The sequence below is a fragment of the Copadichromis virginalis genome, linkage group LG6 (genome assembly GCF_057382275.1).
Source record: "Copadichromis virginalis isolate Kocher_CV1m ecotype Utaka linkage group LG6, C_Virginalis_male_GT1.1, whole genome shotgun sequence".
Taxonomy (NCBI): domain Eukaryota; kingdom Metazoa; phylum Chordata; class Actinopteri; order Cichliformes; family Cichlidae; genus Copadichromis; species Copadichromis virginalis.
Window position 1 is genome coordinate 3,751,768 of NC_140623.1, and position 20,364 is coordinate 3,772,131.

The 20,364-nt window shown below is 42.0% G+C and overlaps 3 protein-coding genes across 3 annotated transcripts; all 3 read right to left on the reverse strand.

Annotated features, from left to right (window-relative positions):
• Positions 1-106: 106 nt before the first annotated feature.
• Positions 107-5,088, reverse strand: cdc6 (cell division cycle 6 homolog (S. cerevisiae)). The gene is made up of 12 exons (XM_085458285.1): positions 4,955-5,088; positions 3,646-4,023; positions 3,184-3,447; positions 2,882-3,081; positions 2,489-2,637; positions 1,857-1,963; positions 1,588-1,727; positions 1,400-1,500; positions 1,149-1,216; positions 874-1,052; positions 568-708; positions 107-433 (listed from the first exon to the last, which is right to left on the reverse strand). Exons 2-12 carry the CDS (start codon positions 4,010-4,012, stop codon positions 341-343), a joined length of 1,809 nt encoding a protein of 602 aa, XP_085314411.1. The 5' UTR covers positions 4,013-4,023; positions 4,955-5,088; the 3' UTR covers positions 107-340.
• A 3,101-nt stretch (positions 5,089-8,189) lies between these two features.
• LOC146706985 (uncharacterized) lies at positions 8,190-13,576 on the reverse strand. Its single transcript, XM_085458291.1, has 5 exons — positions 13,381-13,576; positions 12,790-13,110; positions 11,939-12,031; positions 9,812-9,898; positions 8,190-8,944 (listed from the first exon to the last, which is right to left on the reverse strand). Exons 1-5 carry the CDS (start codon positions 13,472-13,474, stop codon positions 8,880-8,882), a joined length of 660 nt encoding a protein of 219 aa, XP_085314417.1. The 5' UTR covers positions 13,475-13,576; the 3' UTR covers positions 8,190-8,879.
• A 1,297-nt stretch (positions 13,577-14,873) lies between these two features.
• On the reverse strand, positions 14,874-19,055 carry LOC146706986 (uncharacterized). The gene is made up of 5 exons (XM_085458290.1): positions 18,891-19,055; positions 17,890-18,225; positions 17,075-17,161; positions 15,973-16,059; positions 14,874-15,635 (listed from the first exon to the last, which is right to left on the reverse strand). The coding sequence occupies exons 1-5, from the start codon at positions 18,946-18,948 to the stop codon at positions 15,520-15,522; spliced, it is 684 nt and encodes a 227-aa protein (XP_085314416.1). The 5' UTR covers positions 18,949-19,055; the 3' UTR covers positions 14,874-15,519.
• Between the last annotated feature and the right edge of the window lie 1,309 nt (positions 19,056-20,364).

Here is a 20,364-nt window from a genome sequence, read left to right on the forward strand (position 1 = left end):
ACATCTACAGACTCAGCTGATTTCAGTGAATGAACATTTGTCCTCAGTTATCAGCTCGAATATAGCGCGAGCATTTCAATGCACCGGTGACACAAGCAACAGCAGCTAAAACAGCTTCACTTTTATTCAAAGCTTAAAGAGGTTTCAAAACTGAAACGATTCATTTGATGCAAGCTCAACATTCTGAACTCAACTGAGCGTCATTAAAACTACAAATTCCCAGCAAAAATGAGAACCAAAAAATGTCTTTGAAGAAAAAACAAAACAAAAAAACCCCACAGAACATTGGCTCATTGTGCAACCTTAAAAATGAGTCTTTAAAAGAGGAACGATCACAAGATCACGAGGGGAGTCCTGCAGCGAGGATGCTGCCCAGCAGCGTTCGATCCTTCAGAGCGTTTTCGACATCTTTCTCCTCGATCTTCAGGAACACCTGCAGAAACAGACGCTTTAATCAGCCACGTTCCACTCGGTGTCTTGTTCCCTGATAACCCCTCGAGTTTCATTTTTAAGCAACAGAGGTCGAACACTGCACTGCAGAGCATTTCCTCGTGAAGCGTCGGGTACCTTAGTGAGACGAGCCTCTTTGGCCTTCTTCAGGGCAACGATCCCTCGACTCTCCAGCAGACTGCAGAGCGACAAACACTCGCCCTGACCCACTCCAGACACCTGCCTCTGAGCGCACAGGCGGCTGTAAACCTCATGGAGCTGAAACACAAACGCCCACGGGTCAGGAAACACCACCAGTCTAGAAACAGATTTGTATTTTCTCTGGCAGAGACGGAATAATTACGCATTCATGCAACAAGTTTCCTGATTTGCCACGACAACACGCCGCTAAAATCCTTTAGCAAACTAATATCAGCACCTCACCTTTCCCAAGCCGATCTCTTTGCTCTTCCCATTGCGGATGAGCAGCAGCAGGCAGCACACCAGCAGCTTCTGCTGCAGGGGGAAACTCTCTCCCTCTGAACCGCTGCTCTGAGACGCCATGCGGTCGCCGTAGACCTCCGACAGCACTCTCGCAACCTGCGGCAGGCTGACCCGGGACGCTGCAGAACACACAGTACAGGAAGTTTCCACCAATCAGCTGCCGTGTGACTTCCACCATCATCAGTTTTAACTCAAGAAAACATTTCACAACTCACCTTTACTTTCACCCTTTGGATCACTTGCTTTTTTCCTCTCATCAGACTCTACAATCTCAACTGCTCTCCTGAAATCAGCAACCAGAAAATCGTTTGAATGACATTTCACAGAAACATCAACTCAAAGAATCTGCACGAGGTCTCCCGAGAGCAGAAACAACTAAAATGCCTAAACGAGTGCAGAATCTAAATGCAAACACAGAGACATGATTCCCTAAAAGGTTAAAGAAAAAACAAGTCCAAGCATTCACCTGCAGATGTCCAAAGCTTTCCTGGCGTCTCCCGACACAGCTGAAACTTTCCTGGCACAGAACTGAACTGCAGAAGCGTCGAGGAGCCCTTCAGCCGAGGCCTGAGGAGAAGAAGACGCGGCGCTGATTAAATAAAAGTGATCTGTAAGGTTCCAGCTCAAGCTCTGAGTCACACAGACCACATTTACCTGTACAAGCCTGTCCTGTACAATGGCCGTGAGCTCCTCCCGGCTGTAGGGAGGGAAGTGCAGCAGCAGAGGGCGACACTGGGGACGAGCCTGCAGTCTGGGCAGGATCCGGTCAGTCAGATCCAGAGCGTTTGCAATACCTGCAAAGACATCAGTGGTCAGCATGTAGAACAGGTAGGATTTTTGTCAGAACACTCTGCTTTCTGTCTACAGGACACACAGATGTGAGATCTGGTGAATTTGGGATATTTGTTGAGTCGAGTACTTACCGATGAGACAGAGGCGAGACTTTGGCAGGTACGGCCATTCAAAGATTGTGTAGAGGACATCCTGGGCTTTGCTGTCCAGCTGATCCATCTCATCCAGAACAAGAAGCCTTAAAGGGGAAAAACAAACAAACAGACCCAATCAGTATCTCAGCAGGCAGTAATCACAGCTATACTTTCAAAACATCCCAATAAGGACTTTCAACCAGCAACTTTTTTAAAAGAATACCTTTAGTGGATAGTTTGCTCGAAAGTTCTAAAAAGCCACACCCTTTAGTCATCTATCATATACTTCCTTTTTCAAGTAAATGTGTGATAAGATAATGATAATTGATTTCATCTATATAGCGCTTTTCAGGGCCCTCAAAGCGCTTTACAATTCCACTGTACAGTCACACACTGGTGGAGGCAGCTACAGTTGTAGCCACAGCTGCCCTGGGGCAGACTGACAGAGGCGAGGCTGCCATATCGGCCCCTCTGGCCGTCACCAGTAGGTGGCAGGTGAAGTGTCTTGCCCAAGGACACAACGACCGAGACTGTCCGAGCCGGGGCTCGAACCAGCAACCTTCCAGTTACAAGACAAGCTGCCAACTGAGCCATGATCGCCCCAAAGGATTGAGGATTTGTTGACTCACACAGTGGGCCCCGGGGCTGTCAGGAACCTCTGCAGTCCGTTCTGGCCACCAGATGCCTTCAGTTTGTCAGCCAGCAGTGGGAAGACTGCATGGGAGCTCCTCAGACTCATGCAGTTCACCATCACCGTCTGTACTGACGACAGCTCAGCCTGAAGGCACACAAAACGCAACCAGTTACTGACAAAACTTCAACCCTGGCTGTTACATAGACAATCAGGGAACAGGTTATTAGCCTGCACTCAGACTTTAAACTTGCACTTTAAGACCCTCAAACTCTGGAAATGAAGCCTGTGGGGTGCTGCTCAAACTCGAATCTTACTGCAGTAACTGAAAGTCGCCAGCAGGTGTCCTAAAGCACTAAACATGACAGACTACAGACTCCTTCACGCTCACCTTCATCTCCTGCAGCACACAGTTGAGGCAGGCTGTCTTGCCTGTTCCCGGAGCTCCAGAGATGTAGAGGCTGCCGGGAACATGCTGAAGCACTTTGTCCTCCAGGAAGGACCGGATGGACGCCCGCTCGGCCTCTCTGGACATAAGGCGCTCAGGGATGGCAGTGTGGAGCGCCTGCTTCACACTCTGAAGCCTCATCTCTGGAGAAGAAATGGTGATAATGTAGTGTAATATAATATAATATAATGTAATATAATGTAAGTGGGGAACAAAAAAAGAAGAAAAAAAACTAGAGTTCTTACTTTCTCCAAACAGTCGAGCAACGGGTGGCTTCTTGTTCAGATTTTTATGGATGGGGCTCCCTGTAGGCGTTTCTTCTCGTTTCGGAGATGATTTGGCGGTGGAAGGGGGCGTCTGTTGCCCCGAGGATGGGATCAGCTGACGACGAGCCTGCACCGGTGAGTTCTCATCAAAGCCGAGTTTTCGTGGTGAGGCCAGGCTCAGCTTCCTCTGTTTTGTAGGTGAGCACTGCAGGGAGGTTCCAAGGTTGCAGACATTGTCATCACCTTGATGGAGAAAAATGAGAAGTGCTGTTATTTGTTATGACTCGAGGCTGGCTTTTTAGGATCTGAAATTTTAATCCTGAAGATTCGCCATTTAAATTCAATTCACTTTTTTTTTTTTTAGCCTAGAGGCACTGAACAGTACACAGAGCTGCATGAAGTAGTGGAACAACTGAAGCTTTTGAATTCACCGTTCAATACCTGTGCGCTTTCGAGGGCTGAGGGGGATCCGGCTTTGGAGACGAGGGGAGGAAGGTGCTGGCGGCTGGGCTGATGTGCGTCTGGGTGAAAGAGGGGACGAGAGGGCGACTGGCCGCGTTGGGGAGAGAGGAGTGGGCTGGTCTGTGTAGCGTCTGGGGGACAGTGGGGTGGACAAGTTAATGGGACGTCTCGGGGAGAGGGGTCCGATCCGCGTCAGCCCCGGGGCCTGAGGTTCAGGCTTGATTGGTGACACAGCTGGGGACTTCTGGGGCTCCGGCTTCTTGGAGCGGGAGGAAACTCTGGAGGATTTACGTCGAGGGAACTGAAGTGTGGGCTGAGCTCGTCCCTGGGAGCGTGTGCTGGGCATTTTGGATTAACCTAAACGAAGACAACATGTTTAAGCACCTAAATATGACACATGATTCAGACATCATTTAATTATTAAAAAATAATAAGAACCAATGTTTTGTTTGGCTTTTTTATATATTTATATATGTATGAACAGAGCCGTAGCCAGAATAATATGATCAGAAATATATGTGAAGATTAAACACTGATGGGATTTACGATGAAGTGCGTGTTCCTATTTGGAAATACATAAACATGCACTTTTGTGTAAGGACCACTAAAAAACAAGAAGACTTTCGACTGATTCACAGGCAAATTATTACTAAGCCCAAATTTCACGACTGTAGTTTTTGAGTGGAAATGTCTGCTGTGGGTCTTGAAAAACGGGCAAAGGCATTTCAGAAACAATCGTGCCCCCAAATAAACCTTGCGTTCATTGGTTGTACAAATCTTTTCGCATCCCTCCACGATCTGCTGTCCTATCAAAGTCGTTTAGCTCAGTTGCTCCAACATGCTACTCAAACACGAGCCATTAATCGCGTAACTTCATGTTAAAATTCAAAATCGCAAATAAAATCGTAGCACTGCGCTTAGTACTACACTAACAGCGCAAATTACATTTGTTATATCGCGTGATTCCTGAGCTAACAGTTACCTATAAACAGGAAATAATACAGTGTGCTCCACTAATGGCGCCAAACAAAGGCCTCGGCCTTTAAATAGCCGAGTTTCCACTTTGACCGGACAGGTTTTTAATCTAAAATATATCTGAAAGACTAAAAATGACTCCGAATGCATCTGTTTGCAAATACAAGCAAGCGTGTAAAGTTAACATATTTTAAGAGTAGTGGCAAACCTACGCTGAAGAGTAGACTACAGTAAGTCAGCTCTCTTCCGCCCGTCCAGTATCAAATGTATTTTTCTTTTACGAGTTAAATGAGCGTGTTGGTAACAAACGTACCTCTTAAATTAAGTTGATAGAAGTCCTCTCGGTACAACGCAAAACGTGTTTTCTTTTCTCTCTGGCCGCCCGAAACCAAAGTTGCGCCGAATCTCCCGCAACTCTTTCTAGATCAGCTGTCTTTCCCGCCGCTGCCCTCTGATTGGCTTAGCTGAGTGAAGCTCATTGGCTAAAGCGTTACGGAGAATGTTACGTCAATGTTACGTGCCCCAGTCGGTGGCGGGAGTTTGAACACAGAGTACTTTTTTGGCGCAAAATTCCCGGGAACTTATACGTGTCCAAATGCTGGCATATTTACCTGTTTCTCCAAAATAATTTCCGTTATGGAAATAATCAGAGTAAACTATTTTAACTACCATGTCACTGCACTAAAACAATGACACAAAGCATTAATAATATATAAAGCATATAAATATATATTTAATACATAAAATATTTTTGGGACATTACTACAAAGACACATTTTGCTCCCGATTTGCCATGGGCATTTTATTGTTGCCTTATTCAGAACTGAAGATAAGTGTTGATTATCTTATATCCTTTAGTTAAAGTGGGGAATGGTGGTTAGCACTATTTTCTTACAAGGTTGGGTTTGAATCCAAGCAGGGGCCTTTCTTTGTGGAGTTGGCATGTTGTCCCTGTGTCTGCAGGTTTTTTGTGTTTTTTTAAATACACTCACCTCTTTTTACTGCCCGTGTGTTTATATACCTCTGGAATATGTTGTTCGATTTTGTCTTCTCTCTCCCATTGCTACTTTATCATCCCTGCTCGCCCCTTTTTTATGTCTTTGCCTTCACTCTTAACTGGTTATGGCAGATAAAATCATCCCCGAGTCTGGTTTTGCTGGATGCCAAATACCTTCCGATTGTCATTTTCCCTCAACTGGACTCTTTACCTCACAGTAAAACAAACCCCAAAGCAGCTTTTGTTGTGAAATTAAAAACAAAAAAACCACCAAATAGAAAAGCCCGATAAAATGAATACAACATGAAGCCACAAACAGCTCCATAAGAGCAAAAAGACAAATTGTACACATTTAAAATAAAGGAAAAGGGTTAATAAAATAACGAGCTCAGTGAGCTCAGGTGTTTATCTAAATAAACACCAGTACCGTGGGACGAGGTTCTGTTAGACTGAAGATTAGCAACAATTCATTTGTTTTTGAAGAATGCTGACATTGTTACAAGTCTCGCTTATAAAGCACAAATAAAACAAACACACACCAACAATTTCTCTAAGACTTTAAATGGATTAGAGAAACAGATGAAGGAGGCCAGTGCTCGACTTTCACTAGACTGTAGGACTGATGGAAACTGCCTGGTTTTACCGCAGCTTTTAGCCATCGGTGAACAACTCCAGTAATTGGGCAACAGAACTGTTTTGCTTTCAGTCTTGTCAACAAAAGATAACTGCACCCATGCCAAACATTTAGCATGCTTACTCATCAAAAGACTCGGGGCCCCTCATTCAATAAAAAGTCATACATGTATATGCAGCGAGCAGTGCTTATACTGAAAATAACCAGACATAAATGTGTGAGTAGCTTCATTGATTTTCCCCAATCTTGAGCGAGTGAAGTGACGTTCAGGAGATTTCATCAGCAAGTCAAGTTGTGTCACATTCAGTATCATGTTTATTGATTTAATCATCACAGTCACCTCTCTCTCTCTCTCACACACACACACACACACACACACACACACACACACACACACATCTGTTTCTGTGTTAATGCTTTACAGAGCGATGAAAGGTAACATTTATAAAACATTCATAAATACAAACTTATTCATTCACATTTTCTTTACATTATTGCTCTAGGAAAGGTCATCTCTCTCTCTCACACACTCACATAGAGCTGGGCGATATGAGATTTTTTCATATCACAATATGTTTTTTTCATTTCAGGCGATAACGATATCTATCACGATATCAGCCAAATAACTATATTTGTAAGATTTAAATGTGCCGTTGCTCACAAGTAAAATGTGAAATAATCAGCAGCTTGTTTTTATTTAAATATTTATTTCCCATAATAAGTTCAACAGGGTAGATGTACTTAAGGAACATGAGACTTTTTCAGATAAATAAAGGCAAATATTGCAAACTACACAAAAGGCAGCCGCTAAAGCGTTTAAGTTTCAAAATAGAACAAACGAAACAGACTAAACTGTCAATTCCACTTAGAAACAAAATATTAATTCTAAACATAAATCTTAGTTTGTTTTACAGAAGAACAGACAAAACTGACTAACTTTTGTCAATATCAAATAAACTGAGAACTAAAAGGAAATTCTCAATCTCTCCTTGTTGTATAGCTGAGCTTTTCAAACAGTTTTAACAGTTACTTTAGTCTGACAAAAGCCGAATGACGAATTAGCGCTTCCAGTCAGAGACTGAGGCTACGTCCACACGTACACGGGTATAAAACGGAGATTTTCCGTTTTCGTTTTAAAAAATAATCCCGTCCACACATAAAGGCAGAAATGAAGGAAAACGCTGCTATGAACATGCCAAAGCAGCAGGTGGCGCTAGATTCCTAACCGTGCAGAAATGTTGGCCAATCAGAAGTCTAGAAGCCTCGGTGGGAAAAAGTAAACAAAGCTGCGGCATAGAAGCAGAACCGAGTCGTATGTGTGGACGGACAGTAACTGTGTGTATATGTAAGCATTTAAACACTGCAGAGAGTAGAATTAACAGTATTGTAGAAATTCATTTCACCGAAACAATAACGTGGCGCACAGTGTGACGCATGCACCAGTTTATTGTATTTCCAGACTTGCTTTCGGCACAATTTACAGTGCACGCTACTCTGTTTTTGTCAGACTTGAAATAGCCGAAATACCTTCACACTACGGAACTTCTATGGCTCTTCCGTTCGACAATCTCTCCGGCGTTGGAACCATCATCTGTTTTCTCTTCGGTCACGCTCGGTTGATTTTTCTAGTCGGCACACTCATTTCCTCCATTACGCGCTGGCTGCTTCCCAAACAAACACACGTGCGGCTTGGCACTGGTGCTGTACGTAACAAGTCACGCGACGTGACGCTGCGGCTGTGATTGGTTCGGCTCTGCGCTGCTTAATTTGGATTGGCTGACCTTTTTTTTTTTTTTTTTAAGAGGACAAGAGCGGCGAGGTCTATCGCGATAGCTTAATTTCTCTATCGAGTAAAAGTTATATCGCGATACATATCGTTATCGTTCTATCACCCAGCTCCCCCCCCCCCCCCACACACACACACACACACACACACACACACACGGCCAGCCTCGCAAAGTTTCAATGTACAAAATATATGTGCAAATCCAATGAACCCACATTACATTCACAGCAGAACACAAACAGAAGTTTAAACTGAGAAAGTGTCATTTTCAGAACAACATTAGCTCATTTTGACTTTGATGGAAGCAGCAAAATGTAGGACAGATAGATGTGATAGCAATATGAAAATCATAGGTGACATGCGAGTTCAAGTTTTGAGAAAATTTGAACTCTGACCTTAACCTCCCACATATGTGAACATGATTATTTTGGGTCGTCTAGGCTACAGTTCCTCAATTTTGCTGTACAAAGCCTGATATCAGATTCTCAGAAACTACATCAGGTTTGTTTTTACATTCACCAGGTCTCAGTCCAAATAACAAATTCATCAAATGAGAGTTTGGGTCTTAGGAGGTTAAGGACAAGGTCAGAGATTCAAACTCATCTGAGAGGCACCTCTGGCATCACTTTGTCGTCGTGTTCTAGACTCATTGTGTTCACATGTAAAACCTCATTTACAGCTAAGAGCTTGTGTTTTCCTTACACACAAAACAATTTTTTAAAGTTTAAACATTTGACACACATTCTATAATAAACCCACATCTTATGGACAGCACATGAGATTTGTTAATCACTGCATTCTGCTAAATTTCATAAGATGGTTTAATTTTCAGTGCGATCATCATTTGGTGGCTGGATCCATCCTCTGCACCGTCTCACAAAGCCCTCTGCAAAAAACAAATACTTTTTATGGTAGAATATGAAGCTGATTGAGGGTTTTTTCCTCCAAAACTTGATTCTGTTCATCTGGACGTAGTGTTTTGTGGGAGAAACGTTTCGTCACTCATGCGAGTGACGTCTTCAGTCTCAGCTGACTGCAGGTTTCCACAAATCTTATCAACAGCACATTTGCATAATGACTGAAACCAGCCCACTGAGGGAACAATGGGCTGGGAGGTCAGGTCCTTAATCTCAATTATGCAAATTCTCATGACCACTGATCAACAACCACTGACCAGAACCCACTGATCAATGGCCATGAGTACCATCACAGAGAGTTGGGGAATGGCTGCAATCACAGCATTGTGAGATGGTGAAAGATAAACCCTCCTCGATTCAGAGATGGTCTTTCCACGTACTGTTTATGAGATTGGGGAAACCTGCAGTCAGCTGAGACCGTTTCTCCCACTGAAAACGCTACGTCCAGATGAACACAATCAACTTTTGGAGATTTACTTTCCTGGAATATTGAGAATGCATCAAGACAAAGTTTGTTTGTTTGTTTTAAATTAAGAAACCTAAACAAAAGTTTTACTAGACGAAAAAAAAAAAAAACACTACATCAATTACTTTCATGGTGAAAATGTAAATATATAGTAATGATTATAACACATTTACATTGATGAGAATGTAGGATGTGAGGATCCTACACTGAAAAAGATGGCAGAGATAAAGTCTGGATCCAAAAACAAGCAAGCAGGAACATTTATATGACCTTTGATTTAAGAGATGCATCAAGTTTCATCATCATCCAGCTTGCTGACAAAAGCAATGCCTAACTGAGAGGTTAACCGTTAGACTGACCACCAACTTACCGAGCTTTCCAAGCAATCCCAGAACAATCAAGAGAAGAGCGACGCCGCAAGAAAGAGCAATCCCAATGATAAGCATCATGTCACCACCTAGAAGTCAGAGATTGAAAACAAGGGTCAGTTTATTCCAACATCATTCTTTAATATATCCACATGACACACAAGTCACGCAAGTCCTGCGGTGAAGGGAAGGTCAAACCACAGATGCTCTCATTGGTCAGGATTTGAGATTTCTGTCACTTCTGCCTTGACTGTAAGAGTTCAGATTACCACGCGGGATGTGGACACCTCAATTTAAATGAGGTCATTTTTAACCGACTATCAAATGCAGCAACTAACGCAGCAGTTTTTTTTTTATGCACTTAACTCAATTATGCTGCATTTTGGACCTGGTTTAATCAACCACACGAATTTCATGTTCAGGTATTTTTCTAACCATCTGATGTTTGAAGTTTAAAAATCAGCCACAAGTTATAATGCTTGTGTTTACAGCAAGGGTGGGAACTCCAGGCCTGTCCTGCAGGTTTTAGATGCGTCCTTGATCCATCACAGTGGATTCTAATGGCCAAAATGCCTCCTCAACATGTCTTCACGTTCTCTAGAGGCCTGGGAATTAACTAATCGTTTGATTCAGGTGTGTTGACCCAGGGTGATCTCAAACCTGCATGAGGCCAGGACCTGGTTTAGAGTAAAAAGTGAGAAAACCTAAGAGCGTTGTTCATTTTCACCCAGTACTGGATTGCCTAGACCACAGAAATCTAAGTGAATACTTGTTTTCAAACCTCAGGCAGTCCAGATAAGTTACAAACTGACATAATGCACAGCAGCCTAAAATCTAAACAGAACAGGTCATTTTAAGGATACCCCACAGATCAGGCGTGAGTGAACCTGAACTTCATGGCCTTGCTGGGCAAAAATATCAGTAACACAAATATTCACACTAAGCAAGGCAAGTTTATTTATATAGCACAATTCAAGGTGATCCAAAGTGCTTTATACAGACGTTAAAAAACAAAAACAAATAAAAAGCACGATTTAAAATGAAAAAAAGGAACAGTAGATAAAATCAAAACAGATAAAATCAGAACAGTAGATAAAATCAAAACAGATAAAATCAGTAGTTAAAATGTTAGTTTTGAAATTTAAGCTTAAAGTGTGGATTTGGTGCTTTATTCAAATGCAGCTGAGAACAGGTGAGTCTTCAACCTGGATTTAAATAAACTGAGTGTTTCAGCTGATCTGAGGCTTTCTGGGAGTTTGTTCCAGGTATAAGGAGCATAAAAGCTGAATGCAGCTTCTCCGTGTCTGGTTCTGACTCTGGGAACTGATAAAAGACCGGATCCAGATGACCTGAGGGATCTGGAAGGTTCATACTGGGTCAGGAGGTCATTGATGTATTTTGGTCCTAAACCATTCAGAGCTTTATAGACCAGCATCAGAACTTTAAAGTCTATCCTCTGACGGACAGGCAGCCAGTGTAAAGACCTCAGAGCTGGACTGATGTGGTCCACTTTTTTGGTCTTAGTGAGGACTCGAGTAGCAGAGTTCTGAATGAGCTGTAGTTGTCTGGCTGATTTTTTAGGTAGACCTGTAAAGATGCTGTTACAGTAATCAAGCCTACTAAAGATGAATGCATGGACTAGTTTTTCCAGGTCCTGTTGAGACATCAGATCTTTTATCCTAGAAATATTCTTGAGGTGATAGTAAGCTGACTTTGTTATTGTCTTAATGTGTTTTTCTAAGTTTAGGTCTGCATCCATCACTACACCCAAATTTCTCGCCTGGTTTGTGGTTTTTAGATGTATAGATTGAAGTTCTCTGGTGACCTGTAATCGTTTTTCTTTGGCGCCAAAGACTATTACCTCAGTTTGTTTTTGTTTAGCTGGAGAAAATTGTGGCACAACCAGTCATTGATTTCCTTAATGCACTCAAGCAATCTCACATTTTGTGAAATCACATGAGGAAAAAGAACAGCTTCATCACTGATGTGTGGATGCAGAGCCTGCTATTATGCATACTGTTTCACTGTCATGATTTAATGGATACTTAAAAGAAGTGAGCAGTCATTCAAAGGTTTTGAAGGTTGTGTCTCAACCAAAATCCTCTGGAGAAGAGCTCAGAGTAACTTACGTGGACCGACTTTCTCCACCGTCGTGTTGAGAGGAGCTCCAGTTGTGCTGAAACCATCCTGCCCCTTTTGCTTTTTCAGTTTGTCTTTGGTTACTGTTTAAAATAAATAAATAAATAAATAAAAAAAGAGAGAGAGAGAGACGTTCTCGTTAGCAGTGGTCTCCAACCTTTTGTGCGTCATGGACCGGTTTATGTCCGGCCTTTAAGGTGTTGCAGATAAATACAACAAAAATAAAACCAGTACCAAAAAAAGGACGATTTATTCATAACACACGGGAAAAGACCCAGTTAAGTTAAAAAACAAAAAACCCACCAACACCAAGCCTCAACTCTCACAGACCGGTACCAAACGAGTCACGGACGAGTACTGGTCTGTGATTGTTGACCGCTGGTCATTAGGATTCACACCACTAAGAAATAACCACAGTCACACATCTGGAGCTGTGCTGTGTCCAGGTTCAAGTCTTATATGTTGGGGTCGGGCATGAAACAACTTGTTCAGGCCTGTCTATGACCTGCATGGTCACTCACTGCCTGCTGTCCCATTTTAGACATGCACCCCTTTTGTGAGATTTGGATGCATCCCATTACTAACATGTACTCTAGCCTCAGGCTAGCCTCAACAGGTTTGCATTACAGACAAATCCACAATTAGACTACTTTCATGTTCACACACACACACACACACACACACACACACACACACACAGGATACAAATCATTTTCAGTTTTAAATCATGTTATTCTATGTTTGCGTTTCCCCAAGTGGAAGATCATTTTATATCATTAAGTAGATTTCTTCATTACATTCATATCAAGTACATCAGACAAACTATTACTCAGGTCTTTACCATTAAGTTGAACACTACACTTGATCCTGAGCTCCATAACGAAGCCTGTGTATTCTCCACTGTGGGACATCTGCACTGAGGGGATCCACAGTGTCAGACTTCCTCTGTTCAGGTCTTCACGTCTGACTGTTGCATCCATCTCTGCATCATGCGACTCCTGTTGGTGTCGATAGGAGTAGACGACCACACTCGGGTTGGTTCTTGACCAGTCCACGGTGAACGCAGACAGGTTGACAGGGGGAACCACATAAAACGGGAGGATGACATCATCACCTTCCTTTGCTTCAATTTCCGTAACCGGGCAAATGGCTCGAGGTTCTTCTGGAGAGGAACAACAGCTTGAGTACCTTTGAATTAAGGTCACGATCTCATACCTTAAAACAGCAGCTGTTTCAGCTGAACACTGCTCCTGGACCCGTTTTATACTTGAACATAGAAGTTATGTGCTGTCCCCCGAGAATAATCAGCGAGTTTGCTCAGGTCACACACGCCAAACGGCTTTTCCTAAAAACAACAAGTGAAGAGCCCGCCCTGCTAATGCCGTATTGGTACCCACGAGCTAAACAGCCAGCAAAGTGCAAGTCAAGTTACCCTTCAGAGCTCCATCAGATGACGGAAAACACACAGCTATGCATGACATGAGTAGGAGGTCGCGTGGGGCACAAAGACGAACAGACGATCTCATCTTGTTTCACAAACCGGTAGAGCGCGCGCGACTTCATTCAAGACTGCGCAGCCTGAAAGGGAAGTTACGCCAGCAGCAGGCGAAACCTACGTCAGTCTTCCACGACGTGCCGTTTTCACACTGACCCATCAGCCCTCTCCAAAAAGATAACCGGACCAATAACTGACCCCGCCTCAGCCGCTTACTTCCAACACCCCGCTTTTGGTCCGGTGTGTAGGAGTCTTTCAGAAAGTACACACCCTACTGTACAAAAGTCTCGAGCCACCGATCATTTCTGTTTTGAACGTCAGCTGCCGATCGTGTGGTTGTCCTGCACTGCTCGTGTGTCTGGGATCACTGCCATGCTGAAGTCAGATGGGTCCCAATCAGTCAGCGCCTTTCTGCCACTCCTTTTGTTCTGCATTTGTCCAGTTGCAAGGACACACTGCACAGCATGATGAGATGATGGCACTGGTCTTGGTCTAATAAGTCTCTGAGAATGGCCTCGTCGGTACAATCACGCCTGGTAAAGAATCCAGCGTCCAAAATGTTTTTTGAAAGACCTTAAAATAAAACTATTGCTCAAGATGACTTAATACATTTACAACAACATCCAGATACTTGGGGGCAAAAGAATCCAAAACTTATGGAGTGGTTCGTGACTTTCTGCACAATGCTATGCAACAGTGCAAAAACCAAACAATCTGTTCTCAGCTGAGTAAAGTATATTCAAAAGACCAATATTATCTTCTGACCCGATCCACTCGATATCCCAAACCTTTAGAGAATACTTACTGAATAACCTGGAGTCTTCACTGTCATCATTACTGGGAAGCTACCACACGAGGCTTTGATAACAGTTTAAAATGTTGACCGCAAAAGTTCACAAATTAAGAAACTCTGATTTCCTCGCAAATATTTGTCTCCTCGCCATCAAAATATGTTTTGAACAAAAAAAATTCAAGCAATACATGCAACCAATTAAACACAAGCATGCAGGAACATTGCAGACTTACATTTACAAAGATAACTCACACATTTAGGTGGAAAACAATTAAAAACACGTTACCCAGTGCACGCAGAAGAACAACTCTCCCTCCATGTTACACGAACACATGACAACGCTCCTCCCCCGACTTCCTCGTCCTAGCTGAATTTCGCGCCTTTTAGAAAGACTCCGAACGCTTATTGGCTGACTGTGGCGCGTACTTACGTCGTGGACGTACTTTTTGGCGGAATTTTTTTTCAAAGAACTTTATTTAAAACACGATTGGACAAACTGCTTCTTTAAGAAGTTTCCCGTTCACGGAAAAAAAACATTACGTAAATCCACCGTGCTCGTGTACAGAGAAAAAAATACAATCTTAAAAACATTATGGAGGACGCTGTATATTCAACCAGCACATCATGATTTTTAGCAGATTGTTTGTTCTGCCTCTCAGAGTCCCAATTCATTTTTGGAATTTAAAACATAACCAGTAAGTCACTCAGTGATTGTTCCCAGATCTGTGACCATTAATTTACTTAAAAGACATCAAGGCCAAATTGTTGAACAGAGGGACAATGTAGTTAAAACAAAAGAAAGAATAAAATGAGTTAAAATGTTACAAGACATCCATATATAAAGTAAGCATACGCTTATATAGAATAGAATGCCTTTGTTGTCACTATACAGATGTACAATGAGATACAGAGCATCTACTCAGTGCAAACATGTAGAAGGAAGGGGGGGGCACAGTTTATGCATATACTTATATACATAAATGGCTATACAAGCATATATGTGCAACAGACAGACAGACACACACACACTGCAAAGTGCTACATACACTAAACAAAAGCACACACTATTCCAATATGAAATACAATAACACAGATCAAATACGAGTCTCTAAATGGGAACAAGGATGAGCTTTTAGAAACGCTTAAAACGATCCAACGTAATTAATTTGAATTAAGTTGTACTTAAATCAGCTGTAACGTAATGAGAGCAGCTTGAGAATCTAAAATCATTTTGATCACTCAGCCAATCAAAGACAAGCACAACATTGTACTTCACTCATTTCTCAAGAATCCTTGTTCGTGTCGTATTTCATTGTTGAATTCTCCAAAGACTGAAGTTCAACGTGGCTTGAACGGTCCACTCCTCGTTTCTGCCCTGTCAGCTTCCCCACGCATTGCCCTTGATAAACACGCAAACATGGAAAGACGCACTTGTAATAATTTATGCAAAATTGAGTAAAAATGAGAAAAAAAAGCATAAAAGAAACTTAAGTTGTCTTCAGACATTTCAAGTTGAACAATAAAAGTTTATGCGTTTGGCTTATGTGTTTTATTTACATTTAATATCAGTGTAATGTATAATTTTGCTGTTATTCTCTGCTTCCTGTTTCAGTGCGTTTTCCTCTGGTATCCATGACAGATTTTCATCATAATCAAACACCAGACTTGCCAGTAATCTCTAATCAAAGGTTTAACTATTAAAGCACACATTCTTGCACTAAAGTTGATCAACTTACGGATCTTTACGCGTTTCTTCAGACAAAATCCAACGACAGCCAGGAGAAAGACGATACCAACAGGAAGGAGAACGGCAAGACGTTTATCTGAAAGAATCAGAAATTAAAAGGCAAATTAATGTGATGCCATTCATGAATTATTATTACATTTAGATCATTTTTAATTCAAATTTATTTTATAAAACCTTGTAATTACAAATTTAGCACATTGTTGGCTGGAGGGAAGCTGAAATGGGTCAAGCACAGACGGCTGTGTCAGGATCTGAGACTTCTCTTCCCAATATTACTGCCTGCACACTAACAGAACTAACAGATATGCAAAGAAATTAAAAATAAATAAAATAAATAAGTAAAGCAGTTGGAACAGGACACCAAAAAATCTGCTGGTGAGGAATTTTTCAAATATCATGTATCAGTGTTGAAGCCAGTTCCTTTCACTTTCATTGTGTTGAACTCTGATAAGTAATGGAAAAAGTATTGCAACAATGTGACTGACAGAAGATGAGTTGTGCAGTCTGGTGACTGGTGGCATGCTGACAACAGCAGTTTTTGTGAATTTTAACGCAACCTTTAAAACTTAGGTACTTTCAAACCTTGACTTCACAAAGAGGAAGCTAGCCCTCTACACGACTTCACATGTAACCCACTTCTCTAGCTCATACACGAGTTTTCACAGGAACTGCGTGCAGCCAACAATGCAAAAGTGAGTCATTTTTCAGAATATAAAAATCAAACCACAAGTTTGCAGTATGAATGAAGAGTTCTTTTATTTTTAAAGATGTTTATCATTGCAGAAAGCTGATTCCTAGTAAAACACTGGGGAAGGCTGCAGTGGACTCTGCTATTACGCTTGATGCATCACTTTCATGACTTAATGGGACACTTAAAAAGAAACGATTCGTCATCAGCTCAAAATGTCTGCTGTGAAGAAAAAAAAATAGGTCATTCAACATCTTTTCTCTGTGTTGTGGTGAGGTCTGCATTAAGGTCTCTACTGGTAATACAAAGCAGCCTGAGCTGAATGCTGTTGTGATTTCACACTATAAATAAAACTAAATTGAACTTAATTAAGCGAAAAGAAGAAAAGTTCAAAGTCACTTGCCTGGATCATTTGGCTTCAGCGTTGTGGTTGTGCTGTGGAGATTTGGAGATGTGGTTGTGCTGGACCTGACATTAATCTCTTTGGTTACTGTAAAAATAAATAAATTCTCAGAATTTGAAATATATGAGACTGTCTAAACAAAAGAAAATTGTTATTTTTTTTTAAAGATAGCATGTCTGATAGTGTCCTCCAAGTCCATGTTAAATTACTTTGGATAAAACAAAACAGAATAAAGTGCTATTTTAATTTTATTGTGTTCCACTTCTCTTCCGCTTATCCTTGTTAGGGTTACAAGGAGGAGCTGGAACCTATCCCAGCTACCATAGGGCAACCGGCAGGGCGCACCCTGGACATGGTGCACTGTGGGCAGGTGCACCGTGGGCAGGTGCACCGTGGGCAGGTGCCCAGTCTGACACAGGACTAACAAATAAAGACCACACTCACATTCACACCTGTGGGAAAGTTATAATGATAAGTGGAAAACTAGATTGCTGTGAAACTGAACATCAACACAGAAAAGTACTAAACAACACAGCACAACATCAGCCAGATTCAGTCACATTCATGCCGTTCAAGCTTCCTTTGTGACAAAATCAAAATATACAAGGACACAACGGTTCACTCGGTGTTATCAAAGCTATAACTGTTAACATGAAATAAAGCCCTCACATCTTTTGCATATTATTTGGGACTGTTTACATTTAAAGGGAAAGTCACTTTTCTGCTCTTTCTTTAACCAAATTCCAAAACCAAATATAAAGGTACGTTTGACAAAACTTAGTATCAAACTAAACTTGGTTATTTAGAGTGTTTACCATTAAGATGAACGATGCAAAAGGCTTTCAGTTTTGGCACAAAACACCTGTAACGCCCGCTATCAGACAGGCGTGCTGAGAAGATCTGCAGGGTTAGATTTCCTCTGCTAAGGTCTCCAGAGTCGATACTTGCTCTGCTTCTATAGCTCGCCGCCTGTGCACCATGATTTTCCTGCCCGTGTCGCCACGAGAAGACTACATCATTCAAGTCAGTGTGTTTCCAGTCCACGGTATAAGCAGACAGGTCAACTGAGGGATCCACATAACATGGTAATGAGACATTACGACCTTCTTCTGCCTGAATCAGTGGGGATGGGCAATAGCTTTGAGGAGTTTCTGGGGAGGGAAAAAAAGCAACATTTATATAATTTGACAGTCTCCAAATTACATTTGAATTCTCAACGAAATGTGTTAGTTTATTGTTCAGTAGCAGGACTTCAAGCATTCTGAGCCCACAGTCAGATATTTTTTACCCTAAGAAATTCCAAAGGACCCAGAGCAGGAAGTTTATAGACCATCTGCTCAGATGGAAATACCACCTTCCATCTAAAGTGTAACCATAACTGCACTCTTATTAACCGCATCGGTTCGCCATAAAGCCAACAATGATGCAAACAAAAACCACTCCGACAAAATAAGCTGATGATCACGATTACTGTTCGCAGCCAAAGAAAAAGCCGGTGCTGACTCTGGCGGCAGAGCACTACAAATGCTCTACTGCCGATAACCTGTTCGTTGACTGATTAAAAGTATCATCATGCCATTAACGGCTTTGGAAATCTTCCTCTCCCTGCTTTCTTATCAGTGTTGCGCCAAAAATTGATTTAGTGTTTCCGCTGTAAACTTCAAGAGTTGAGAAGCCACAGAATTGCATCACACAACAGAAGCCATTAGGTTTTTAACACCGGTAAAATCATACAGGCTTACAAATACACGAACAGCCTGTAGTTCTCCTGGTGATGTAAACGTACAAACTTGCCATTTAAATAAGTTCGAGTTACCTGCTGAAGAAAAAACCCCAAGAAAGCACAGCGCGATGATCGGAGCGGGTGTGTCCATCAGGGGAGCCAAAACATTTACGCGGCCAGTTAAGCGCAGGTTCGTTTAAGCTAGCTGTAAACGAGCTAGCGCTTTAACGACGAACCACCTCCTCCCGTCCGCAGACATCTTTTACCCGTCTACACTGTAAATGTCACTAAATGCCGCTGTTAGCACAAGTTTAGGCACGTTTTTGTTTTTTCAGATTACATGTTCTTTATAGGAAAAATGTCCGTTTACAGGGAATGTAATGAATCATCAGAAATTCCCTGATTGCACTGCTCAAAAGAAATTGTTTTAAATGCTCTGAAATTCTCCTTTTTATATCAGCTACAAACCTCAGGATAAAGCAGCCAAAATGTACAGTTGCACTGCCGCATTTAGACGCTGGTCGCACACGGTTTTCTTCCAACTTTGACTCACTGTGCAAACTCCCACATGGTTTTACGTCGTGTGTGTATATCAAGTATTGCCAAGCATAAGAACCACGATTCAAATAATTTTCCTAATGGTATAAAAGGATACTTCATATTTCCATGGTCTAGGTACAGTATACACCCTCACAGTGGCACTCTGTCAATATCAACTCTGATATGTTTCTAAATAGTGATAGCGGGTCAGGGGAGGGTATCCAATAACCTTCTTACTATTAGGCAGCAGTCCAACAAAGTTCAGTTAAACTGCAAGAGTCACTATAACATACAGTCTGCTTCTAAATTGAAACTAAATGAAGTTCCTGGAATAAGACGTCAGAAACAGGGTGTCTGACCGGATACGTCCTCTGGACAGCATTACATTGGCCCCTAATATCACTGTCTGGAATGTTGTGGGCATTTTTCTATCGGAGTTCTTCAGCATCCAACAAATCTCTAGAAACACAGTACTCTCAAAACTCGCAATATCCTGTGTCAGAGCGATTCTGGAAAAGTAGTATACTACTAGTAGTACACTAGGCTGGACGGCTCAAGCAGACTTACCATCCGGAAATCCTACTCAAAAGATTTTGGCTAAACTAAAAAGGTACAAATCTCAGCTAGAATGATTACTCATATGATAGATTATATTCTTCTAGTAGTAAAGTTGAGAAAAAAAAAAAAAAAAAAAAAAAAGCATTATCAGTGTGTTCTCACCAATCCAGCCTCAGAATCCTCCACAGAGGAGCCGTCCTGGTTGGATTATTCATTGTTTCTGGTGTCACCAGCAGACCTCAGCACCGTACTCATTTGAACTGAGGGAAAGAACATCTCTATAATTTTGCTGCACATTACAGGGTCTCCACTTTTTCCACAAAATAGAGGCTGCTCAGCCCCTTTTGTGTGTAGAGGCTCTTTGTTGGTCTTCTGCTTCAGGTACCTGTGCTCCACCAGATCAACATGCTGTCCCAGGATGGACCGTCTTATAGGCATCGTCCTCAAACTGAACTCACTTTCTCTGGTC